This window comes from Aplidium turbinatum, chromosome 5 (assembly GCF_918807975.1).
Source record: "Aplidium turbinatum chromosome 5, kaAplTurb1.1, whole genome shotgun sequence".
NCBI lineage: Eukaryota > Metazoa > Chordata > Ascidiacea > Aplousobranchia > Polyclinidae > Aplidium > Aplidium turbinatum.
In genome coordinates this window covers 38012782-38025377 of record NC_137476.1, presented here as the reverse complement: position 1 = coordinate 38025377, position 12596 = coordinate 38012782, and the positions used below count along the sequence as shown (strand labels likewise).

Sequence of the window (12596 nt, the reverse complement as noted above, 5' to 3'; positions counted from 1 at the left end):
TTTGTGTATTTGGCAAGACACTGAATTGCAATCCTGTATGTGGCCACAAATATTGGCCTTCATGCTTCCTCAATTATTTAAACCACCGGACGTAATTGTGAATGACATAAACGTTGCACGGTTGAGGACAAACGATTGAATATTATCAAACAAAGCAGGAGAATATGACGTCATATATCGTATTTAAACATTTTCAAATGTTAAACATAAAATGATCCTGTGATATTTCTTGACGCTATTACTTGTGTTTACTTCAAGATGGCGTGTTTCGTTTCTTACAGAACAAGCTCTGACCAACATAACTGTTCTTCAACAGCAAGTAATTCAGCAGGACAATCGGCAGTATCATGCCCATCAGCATGTTGATCAGCAAGTGGTCCAGATTGACCAGCGGCAAAACATAACCAAGATTGTTCTTCGACCCGAACAAACTAATGTCCCATCTGAAAAACAAGAAGGTTTGTGACATGTTCATGTTTACATCAGTGGTGTGATGCACAAACAGGCTGGAATGTATCGAGTCAGGTTTGTTGGACTCTTGCCCAACTCCGACTCCGAACACCAAACACAATCCAGGTTTTCGATAAACTTATATCTTATCCATCTCTTTTATTAAAAGAAAAGCATAAAAATTACTCCTTGGAAAAGAAAGCTATTAAAGTACATAAAACAGCAACTGCACCATACAGTTGAAGTTTTCACTTGAAGTTTTCACCAACAATATTTGTACACTTGAAGTTTCAATTGGCAAAACAAATCAGACTCCAGCTCCAATCCGGTTCTTGTTTTTGCCAAGAAGTTTACACGTCTGATCCACTCTGACTCCGGCCAAAACCAGAGACTTCTGCAACTCCTGTACAGTGTACACATCTGGTTCACATCAAAGATGAACAAATTAAGCAATAACAACAAAACGTCCTTACCAAAAAACAAGGCCTACAGTATACGTCGATATCTTTATGGTGTATTGTAGTTTTAGTAATTTTGTTGTTAAAAAATCATTTTTATTGGGAAACCAGAAAAGAAAGTGTATAATTGAATTATGACGTCATCACAAAGATAACAACACGTCACGATGTTTGATCATAATGTAAAAATAAAACTTGTCGCAATTCTTCATTTTATTTCACTTTCTACTAAAGAACCAAGCTAAAGTTTCTCTTTATAAAATATATACAGCATAATAAACAAAACATGTTAATGTTTACAAATGTTAGTGCTTTAGTAGATAGCTTGTTTTGCTTTGCCACAAACGCATAAAACCAAGTTGCAGGCGGGTTTAGCATATTTATTGCACATTCATATTTAATGTTACTTTGCTTTATATGGGCATCTCTTACAAATACACTAATTGATTTAATCTTGCCAATGCAATTATTATAGCTGAAAGTAGCTAACTACTGTATTACAGTAAAAGGAAATGTATTGTCACATATTTTTATTTTTTAATTTATTTAAAGTTATTAATTTAATTTTATACGTGTTAAATTTATTCAGGTTCAACTGGAGCCTTCGACAAACTGAAGAAAACCACAGAAGGACTTTATCATCCCAAATTCGATGTAGATGTGTCAAAGTTTGATAATCCCGCATCAAATTTCCCAGAAATTTACCCAGAACTTCTGTCAGTTGACTTCTACGAGGGAAGATTCATTCCCAACGATGACCAGTATGATCCCAAAACCAGACAAATTCAATTTGACGAGTCTGATAAAAAAGTTTCATTTGATCAATTAACTTCTCGATGTCAATTACAGAATTTCATATCAATCGTCGGTTACCCTGGGACGGGAAAGACTACGTTATCAAAGCGCCTGGCCAGGCGTCTAGACCAAAATAGAGGCTTTCTTGTTTTGAGGATACCTTTCATGAGCATGAGTGATTGCGAGGATGAAAAACTAACCTTGAAAGAATTTTTGCTCGGAGATGTAAAGTTTAACTTAGAAAACGGAGAAAAAAATGTACTTTTCAGTTGGATGAAAAATCACACTCAAAATTGCTTTTTAATCTTTGACGGATTTGACCAGGTGAATTGGAATTTGAGCGATAAAGTGACAAAATCTAATTATGACACTTTACTCACCTACAAGGAGCTTTTATCAAATCTGTGCCAAGGACGTTTTTTACCTAATTGCCACATTGTATTCACCTCACGACCCCACGCCCGCATGCTTGAAATTTCTCAACGATGTCGCCCAAAGCAAACATATATTGTTGGAGACCTAACAACTGAAAACATGAAAAAGTTATTTAATGCTTTAATAAACAATGACCATAAATCAAGCGAGATTTTAGACAAATTAACTGTAGAAGCCCCTCATCTAGAATCCATGTGTCTCAATCCTTTGATGCTACAATTGTACTTGAGAGCTTCTCTTGGTTCATCACATGAGGCTGTAAACATTTCGACAATGACCCGGATATTTCAAAGGGTGCTGGAAAACCTTAAGTCATCAGATCACGCTGTGTCGTTGTCGGACGAAATTGTTACTAGTTTGACAAAGCTCGCATTTAAAGCAACTGAGAATAAAACTGTCTTAATCACAACTGAAGACCTTCAAAGAGAACACCTAACAAGCGAACAAGTCCAAACACTTGTTGTGACATTATTTGGTTCAAATCGGAGGTGTGGTCTTTTGGAGGGTAACCGACGATTGTATTTTTCACACCAAACTTTTCAAGAGTTTTTTAGCGCTTTATACATGGTCAATCAAATGTCGTTAGATAATTTCACATCATTTGTTCAAACTAATCTACTGGTCGATCACTGGTCAGTCGTTGTCCAGTTTCTATCTGGGCTTTTATTGGATCCATGCATGAACAAAGGTATCCATAGAGAAATAAAACATAGTAACTTTAGCGGGTTTAGCATACTTTATTTCACACAAAATATCTAGGGCAAGTTTTTGTTGCACTAAAAACATGAAAAAGTTGCACTTAATTTTAACAAAAGTTGCAGTAAAAAGTTGCATTTATTTATTTATTTATTTACCTTTTTACCATTCATTTACTTCGAAAGACTAGACACAACCTGTTTCCGTTTATGCGGGCTTGGCCAAAAGCCAAGTCATACTTCCACTTCTAATTTAGTTCGGGCGCTGTCGTGCTTGGCTGAGGTTGTTGAACTTCTAGCTTGCAAGCAAACTGTTGCGTCATAGATAACATTGAGATGCAGCTAATCCATCACATAGCTTTTGTTGTGCAAATCAAAGAGAATAGAACCATACTGTACTAGAAACAGTTTTATAGCATGTTTTTTAAATCACTCCTTTACATTTTGCTCAATACTTGATAAAAGTTGCAGTAAAAAGTTGCATGAAAAATAGAAAAAAGTTACAAAAAGTTGCAATATAAAATTCCTACAAACAGCTTAAAACATCATACTACATAAATTCTGAGTATTTAGGAAGCTGCCGGAAGCTGTAAAAAAAAGTTGCAAAAGTTGCAAAAACTTGCCCTAAATATAACATAATTAATTAACCCTTTGCTTTTCAACGTTTTTTTGGAAGTTAACTGCTCAAGGGGGGGCCGTTTTTGGATCAAATTCAATCAGCTGTTACGAGTTATCCGCTGATGCTATTTCAACAGAAGTTGCACTGGTGTGAAAGCAAATCATTTGTCTATAAGTTTGAAAAGTCATTATTTTAAAATTTTATATGTTAAACTTGATATTTCAATTTTTGCAAAGGTACCCAAAAACGACAATTTTGATTTAACTTGCCGCCTTTAATTAACCGTGCTAATCCGATTTCATGCAAACTTCTAAATAACAAAGAGCTCGATCGAACGCACGAAGTGTGTGTGCGGTGTGCCGAATCATTGCATTGATTAGAATTTACGACTTGCGAGCAAATCTTATTGTAAGCTACTCACTGATTCTAAAATAGTTACAGTCAGAGTAATATTGTTACACGAATTTGAAAAAAACAAAACTGCGTTTGTTGTCTTACATTTTTATCCTAAACTAATGCATTCCGAAACTCATGGCTAGCTTCTAGTTTTATGGAACCAAATTTCTCATAAGTAACACCTTAGCCTGCTTGAATAGCTGTTTACATCTTCGTTTGTGTATTTTAGGTCTACAATTGAGTTTGTAGTATGAATATTTTTAGTAGAGAGAAGACAATTGAACAAGTTGTTGAAATAATCTGAAATTTCTAAGTTCAAATTAGGTGCTTTTGAAATTGTGGATTTGTGTCAAGTCGCATCACAAATATCATGCAGGCCACATCATAAGTCATTTCGCTTACGGGTGTTTATAAACATGACTCATAAATTACATCCACAAAAAATACAGCATTTACATCAACAAAGCTAAGTTCGAAGCTCACTTTTTATTGAAGATTGTGTCAATCAATTTGAAAATACATTTTTAGTCAGCCAGCGTCGAAATAATGCAACAGCGAATTGAGGAACATGCGTAAACAAAGGAAATGTGAAATAACCCACAGTCAGCAAATCTACATAAATTTAACGTTTACAAATGTTGAATCAATGTAAAAGGACTGGATTGCTGACTGGGTCCTTATTGTTTGAAGCACTAAAAATACGCGTAAAAGCGACAACGTCAGCAAGGCAGTGATTATGTTTCTGGCCAAAAAAAAATAACGTTTGACTTCAAAGATAAAAATGATTATAACGAAGCTTCAAAGTTTGTCGTAAAACATTTTACTGAGATACAATAAACATAATCATTTTGTGCCAGATTGTGAGAAGACTTCCTAGATTCTTTCCAACCATTTGCATGATTGCAAATTATTTTCTATAACTTTACATTGCTAAAAAATGGCTTCTTTGTTGAAACAACGTGGCTACAATTCTATAAAAAATTCTTAGGCCTACTACATTGAAGTAATGAAATGTTTTTTTGTGATTTTGCTGATGACGTTTTACAATATCCGAGAAGTAAAAAATAATAATGATGAATTATTTTACAAAACCGTGGTTTGCAAGTGCTTCACAAAAAATTGTTGGGGGAAAATTTACTATTAGACGTAAAATGTTTGTAAAAGAAAATTGTCGGTTTACGTATTTATAATGTTTATTGCGCTGTTATCGAATTATAAACTGCCTGTAGGCTATTGTCTACCTTTGTGGTTGCCGGCCAGCTTAGAGCAGCATGCAAACTAAGCGTTTATGGTATTTGCATCGTGTTATGATTCTCGAAAATTTCCCACAAGGTCTTTATTTTTATCGTGATATTTTGTGCCTCTTCTGTCCTAAACTTGAAGTTATTGTGCAGCACTATCCACATCGGTTTTTAGACTCAGTCTTCATTGAAAATCTTTTGTGTGGTGCATCATTTCAAGTAGTGTCTTCCCCTAAACTGTTACACAAATCGCCCAGAACCAGGTTGATTATTATGTATCTTACAGCAGTTGAGAGCCCGTTATTGTATGTGTGGAATTATTACTGTAGATGTCTGACTAAATTCATGCCAAAGTCGAGCAAATTCTGCTTTCGGGATCCTTGCCGTTATTTACTGTATTTTTTGTTGATAAGTTTAGGCAGCATTTTTCCAAGATAAATGAAGACATCGGTATTGTTCGTCACTTAGATTTAGTTTTCTCAGCATTATTTATTCATTCTTTGATCCACTAGTTTGTCCCACTTTTGGTATAATCGGATCGTTTATAAATGGCGGGTCTTCACAATAGCCGGCCTCTTATACATTGGCGCAACGTATTCAGATGTTGAATCAATGATGAAGAAAGCTGATTTGTTGTTTGTCTTATGTGACGCCTAAATTTATGCCTCGTCTACAGTACAAAATATTTTGTAATGTACATTGTGTACATTGTACATTTTGTTTGTAGGCCTACATTACAAAATATTTTGTAATGTAGATGAGGCATTATCATCTTTATTTTGCGCTCTTTGGAACAAAACACAGTGCACTGTGAAACAAAAATACAGGACATAACAACAAGTAGGCGACATAAAGCAGTGAAGGGACGCCATCGAGTTAGCTGCTACGTGTAAATGGAGCCTATCTCATAATTTTGAGTGTATCTCACAATTACTGTTTGCAAAAACGCTATTTCTCCGGCTTCTCCCAAAAGCATTTGCAGTGATACATTTCCTCAATTGCAAGTTTTGTCAATAAGAGCATTTCCATTGAACGTTTATTTCGAAACCAGGTTTTCGTGTCTTTATCCAAGAGAAGATTTCTTATTGTAACGTTTTTTATTCGTCAATGAATATTATCTGCTTGAAACAACTGTTTTGACTAGTTTGTGGCCTCCATAGCCTACTATTTTGATCGTGGATTGCTATTCTTCTTTGTAGTGCTGATAACGCAAAAAAGCTTGCTATTATTGTTTCTAATTAACAGCTTTGCGATCACTGGCTTTTCTTTGTAGCATAAGAAATAACGCGCTTTGTATTATTGAGGTCAAACCAAACAAAGGAAAGCAAGAGGATGTTTCTCTCTGCTCGCGCATATCGATGCACGAAGCAATTATGAGCTTATGGCTTGTTATCGCAATGTAATCCATTTCACGCTTTGCTGGAAGTTAGCTAGAAATAGCAAAAATTCACCAAAATCTTGAATTTACAAGAAAACTACACAACTTTTAGCATCAAATTTAATATCATCAGATCCGCCTGGCAATTTTAGGAAAAGTCAAGAAAAACCAAGTGCATGGCGTTACTGTGCTTCAAATAATTAAAGGAAATATGAGGGGGGGGCCAAATCTGGCCTCCCTTTGAGGAGCAAAGTGTTAAAATAAACTCAAACGTTTTCGACACGTACGTGTGTCCTCATCAGGAATTAAATCTGCAATACATAAAATGAAAAATCGTAAGATAAATTTGACTATGCACTGTAACTGTAACGACACTCTGGACTGAAAGCACAAACTGAACAAATGATACGAGAATGATTGCGAGTAAATTATGCGGTGGGAAACAGATCAGTATTGCAGATTTAATTCCTGATGAGGACACACGTACGTGTCGAAAACGTTTGAGTATATTTTATTTAATTATGTTATATTTTGTGTGAAATAAAGTATGCTAAACCCGCTAAAGTTACTATGTTTTATTTCTCTATGGTTCAACAAAGCAAACTCTCCACCAAAGCTTTATCATTCCAAAGGTAACTATGTTTTGTAAACAATGCTTTGTTATCCTGCTGAAACCGAATGCAATCTTAATTGTCCGAATTTTGTTTTGTTAAATGCTGTGTAGGGCTAGGGCTGTGAAGTCAGAGAAAAATATACCAGTCCGACTACTCAATTTATAACTGGCCTGCTCTGACACTGGCTTCACTGTTGCTAGATTTTTACGGGTTGCCAGACTGTTTTTCACTGATATTGTGATTAAAATTGAAACTGCAAATTTCACTAAAACTGACAAGAACAAACAATTTCACTTCCTGGTAAAGTTTTAAATCGCAATACAAAACATAAGAAGCGCAAGTTACTTTGAAAAATGATGCAAAGAATAATTTTGTAGTTCATTGTTTTCTATCAAGCCGTCTTTTTTTTGACGACTCCGACCCTCCAGACAAGCCAAAATTTCTCCGACAAAGCCAAAGTCACTCCCAAGGCTAGAAGACATTGAATAGTATAAAGATTACGTATGAAAATGAGCTATTGCACAAATAATACAATGGATTACAGAAACTATAGCTTGTTCAGCTAATATTTACATATACCGTATCGCATATCGAGTATTTGTTTCGACTAGTCTGGTCAGTGAAAGCACGAACTATGGTAACAATGGATTAGGTTGTACGTCTCCAAAGATGACGTGGGTAGACCGTAATTTTCATGATGATGTTATTTCTTTCAGGTGAAAAATTGCGAAAACAGAAAGTGTTTATTTCAGAGCTGTACAAGAAGACTTGGAAAGTCGCTGCAAGTAAGTGGCCTAAATGTGCTCACGTGGTCAACACAGTTTTGTATGCTGAAGATATTTCAACAATTTTGGGACGGCTTGCGTTTAGGGAACGGAAACCAATATTGCATATTTTTTTTAAAAATGCCTTTGTTATTGAAAAGTGTTCAAATTTCAAATTAAAAATCATCAAAATTGTAAAGACATTGCCTTTATGTTATGTATTGAGCCTAAAGAGTAATTTAATACGGTTTTGTTTTGTTTTTCCTAATAATTCTAAACTATAAAACGAACAACTTAGTACAATTGTTTTCAAACTTTTTTGGATTAGGCACACCAAAAGATTTCGGAATCTATCGCGGCACATTGATTTGATCTGTTGCGTCAATGTTTCTTTTGAAATGTTGCTTTTCAGTTTTTTTGATTGAAGCGGCGACGTTGAACAAACGGTACATGCTAAAATTTCTTAACTTACTTTCATTATAATTAACGTATGCTGGTAAAATCATTTACTTTAGTTCTAGATCTGCTATTGAAATGATTTGTGCAAAAATGGTCTTGATTCGTGGCTTCACTTTGATCAACGCTTGTGCCGATTTGCACAAGTAAGCTGCTGTACCCAATGATAATAGAATTCGAATGGCTTGTCGAGCAATATCAGGATAACCTGCTCTTGAAGCATGTACATTCAAAAACTAGTAATGTCCATTGCATTGTGCCTCGGCTGTAGGAAGCTATCTATGCTTAAGATGAACTTTTGCTTTCATTCTGCCAATTTCAAGTTTGCTGACATGCAGCAGTAGGCAAATACGAACATTTTTGCTACGCAGCTAAATGGTGGTAGTGGGAAGTGGTCAGATAACTAAGCGATTTATCTAGTACATCGTTAGCAGTTTATCATAGCCTGCTGTAACACGAAGCTTTGCAACATTCAAATTACTAGACTTTTACGGCACACCTTCAAGACTTTTGGCACACCAGTGTGCCGCGATACACTGTTTTGGAACCCCTGGCCTAGGCTAATAGTGATTGATATTATTTTTGCATTATAAGATCACAATGGTCGTCCTATCATCAACATCAGCAGGATCCTGAGAGAAAGCAACGACGAGGAAGTGATCGCGAACGCAGGTAGTCATTTTGGTGGAGGGAGAATATGGATGCGATCCTCCGATACTCAGAATGACATCCATGCGGTGACGTCATTCCTTGAGTCAATGCCAGCGAGAGTTCGATTCCTTGATCTGTCCAGATGCAAAATGACTTCCAAGCAATTCCGTCCATGGATCGAGGCGATTAAATCGATGAATGGATCCGTGAGTCATGTTAAACTTTTAAACCAACGTTTAAATACGTTGATCTATGGTTAGATTAACATAACTTGATATAAAAACAGAACAAGACTGCTCACCGGGCTTTTAATAAGTGATATTTTTTGTTTTTCTGACGACTGCATAGACTGGGTTACCACAAGATGTTGAGAGGGACAACCAGCTTTATTATCGATCTTTTTTCAATCAAAATGACTGACTTCAAAAACTTGTTGTGTTGATGCAACGTTACTTTACATTTTTTTACTGTCCGATTTCCAGTGAGATTCTGTTTTCAATTGTTATCATTTTCTGACTATTCTTACTAAATTTTCACAAATAAACAAAAGAGCTCATTCAAGAACCATTCTTTAATTGTTGAATTATAACAGTAAATAATTGTGTTTAGATTGTTCGGATGGATCTCCAACACAATCTCCTGTCTGTCGATGACGTCATCGAGACATTCTACAAAGTTGAGGAGGAAGTTGGGATGCGATATTGTCTCAATCGTGGTAATGAAACGGCGAGAGAACCCAACATGGAGGAGCGAGCCAGATTGCAAGAAGCCCTAAATGAGTTGGAAAATAAAGTGAAATTTATTTACGCTGTATCAATATTATCTAACTTTATTTATTAACTTTATTATCTAAATTTATAACTTTATATTATTACTTCATTTATTTATCAGTATGTTTTTGTGTTATGCCATCGTTGCTGAACAGGTTGTGTTAACCTGTTTTAGCTACCTTGATAAAGTCAGTCGTGCTGATTGACGAAACGTCGGGAATGCAAAAAGCTAGTTATCATCTTTAACATCTGGAGGTAATCAAGTAAATAGTCACCAGAAGAACGCAAATTACTTTAAATATTATCTAACATAACATGTATCAAACTCTAACTTCGAATTGTTTACCAGGAATCTCACAATATTTTACTTCTTCTGGTGATTGCAGCCTAGCTAGCCTATGTTAGCTTACAGTCACGAAAGTTTATTATTCTATTGTTGATTCTACGTCAATAAACGTTAAATTAACGTTAATATTTATGTCAACCTCACATTGATTCAACAACTTAGTTTTTCATCAATAAATAGATAGTATCAATAAAATTTTTTCCCGTATCCGGCCTACACCTGGTAGTTGAAGATTTAGATGACGGGAAGGCATGGAAGCCAATCTTCGTGACCACCTCCAGGCGACCAATCAAGTGTCTTACGAAAGATACAGTAGCATGCTCTTGAGCGGTGTCGAACCGGCGCCCTTTCGAACGTCGTTTCAGGGCTCTCACTACTCGGCAATGCAGACGACGTTTACTGAAAAATTAAACAACATCAACAATTGAGAGGATGCAAAGTATCCCAAGTGGGAACTTCTTTAATTCAATTATTCGCTTTGTCTTCTACAGAATTTGAAGATCGAGGTTGGCTTCGATGAGAACAAACCTATTTACATAACGTACAAGGATCGATGATGGTTCTACTGATAATGATGATGATTGATGATAATTATAATATTTACCTCACGTACAAGGATCACGATTGAGAGATGCTGTTATTTACCTTTTTGATGTTATTGTATAATGATTTGATATTAGCTATTAATTATTACATGGATTGCTTGTTTGACGGTGACAAAGTATCAACGATAGACAACGTTGTATCAACGAAAAGTTCAATGTTGTCGATAAATCAGTTGTGTTGTTAGCAAATGGTTGAAGATTTCTCTATTGGAAGGTCTCTTCAACGACATCTAGTGTTGCAAATTGAAGTTGCTTGAGCGGGATTTCACTCTCTTCTTTACGTTTTTGATCTTGAAGACTTAGGTACATTATTTTATGGTAACTAACTTTTGTTTCTTAAAGTCTTTTTCATGCACCATTTCAATAAAATAATATATCAGTGTTGGCAGATTCAATATGTAAATAATTATTTTTTTCTAATTTCAATAAAGGAATCAAATTAAGGGCATGCAGATGGTTAGTGGTTGTTATCATGTGGTTGTGGCTTAAGTGCAGCAAAGGTTAAATCAATTTATTTGTTTACAGTGTTGCCAGATTACTGTAGTTCATGCTCAGGGTGTTACCAGATTACCTAATTATTTTTTATTTCAAAAAGAGTTTCAAATCAGAGATGCGCAACTAGTTGTCAAAATGAGTCACACAAACTCAAATGAATTAATTATTAGCAGTGGTGCCAGATGAAAGAATTTTCAAACTATTGCTAGTTTAAACTTTTTTTCAGTTACAATGAAGAAGTGTTGCATAACAGTATGCCATGACACAAGCAGGATGGTAGCCACTTGGGAAGTCAGGAAATACGTCGTTAACTACATACTAAATTTAACTACACCCTCATGGACAACTGCATACACCCTAAGTTAGCAGTTGCGCATTGAAATAACGGTACAAGTTAGAGTTAGGTCAATTACCATTGTAATTAAATGTAATTAATTACACATTTTTGTGTGAATTGACACTTTTTTTGTTGTACTGTATAATTGTAATTATAGTATATTAATTGTAATAACTTATAATAAAAAAAAAAATTCTAAATTACCACTACATTTAGTTAGTTGTAGACTTGCCATCAAGAATTTTGTTGAGCTAGTTGGGGACCAAAAGGAACTTCTACATTGTAACTTAATTTTTATCAAATACAATTTTACTTGCCTTTGATAAAAACAAACACCCAAAAATCATCGACAAGCATAAATACTGAAACATTGAATTTTTTAATTGAAAAAGTGTAATTCGTTACATTTAAAAGTAATTGTTTCTTGGAATACTTTAGAATAATATAAATGAAATGTGATTAAAAATTTTCTTGGTGTAATTGAATTGAAACCTATGTGGTATAAACCTATGTAAACCTATGTATTATGTAATTATAAACCCAACATTATGTAAACCTATAAACCTATGTGGTATAAACCTATGTATGTACCTAACTCTGGTAGAAGTTGAAAACTGATAATATATAAAAACTGATAATGCATAACACAATATTTGTTATTATTATATTTATCATATTATTGATCAACATGACACCCAATCCATTGGGAGCAAGTCACAAACTATAGGTTGGTGGTGAAAAATGTGTTTACACTACAAAGTTTCTTAAAATACATGCCAATTGATTGAGCAGTTGCTTTTTCACGATTTCTTTTAAACTGCAGAAGACATAGCCTACCTTTCTTATCATGTAAATTTTTCATAATCTTGTTCTCTTGCTGAAGTGTTTTTGATAACATGCAATTGCCAGAAAAAGATCCTGCCTTAGGCTTTCATTTTATCTTTTTCACAAAAATTTGTAGTTTCCCAATATTCCTCTCAGCACTGTAATTAAACAACCAGAGTGTTCTTAATGAAATCACGAAAATATCTAAAGGAGCCTATCAATGGCCAGCTTCCACAAGGCAACCGGAACCGTTCCATGTTGTGTTT

The 12596-nt window shown here is 34.9% G+C and overlaps 1 protein-coding gene across 3 annotated transcripts; it reads left to right on the top strand.

Annotated features, from left to right (window-relative positions):
- The first annotated feature begins 2538 nt into the window (after positions 1–2538).
- LOC145771293 (uncharacterized) lies at positions 2539–11111 on the top strand. 3 transcript variants are annotated; one of them, XM_082583032.1, is made up of 5 exons: positions 2539–2826; positions 7798–7866; positions 8896–9158; positions 9562–9744; positions 10560–11111. In XM_082583032.1, exons 1-5 carry the CDS (start codon positions 2703–2705, stop codon positions 10623–10625), a joined length of 705 nt encoding a protein of 234 aa, XP_082439158.1. In that variant the 5' UTR covers positions 2539–2702; the 3' UTR covers positions 10626–11111. The 3 variants fall into 3 exon arrangements, with proteins under 3 accessions (XP_082439158.1, XP_082439160.1, XP_082439159.1); XM_082583034.1 differs by lacking the exon at positions 10560–11111 and adding an exon at positions 9898–9940; XM_082583033.1 differs by lacking the exon at positions 2539–2826 and adding an exon at positions 6820–7099.
- Positions 11112–12596: the final 1485 nt, after the last annotated feature.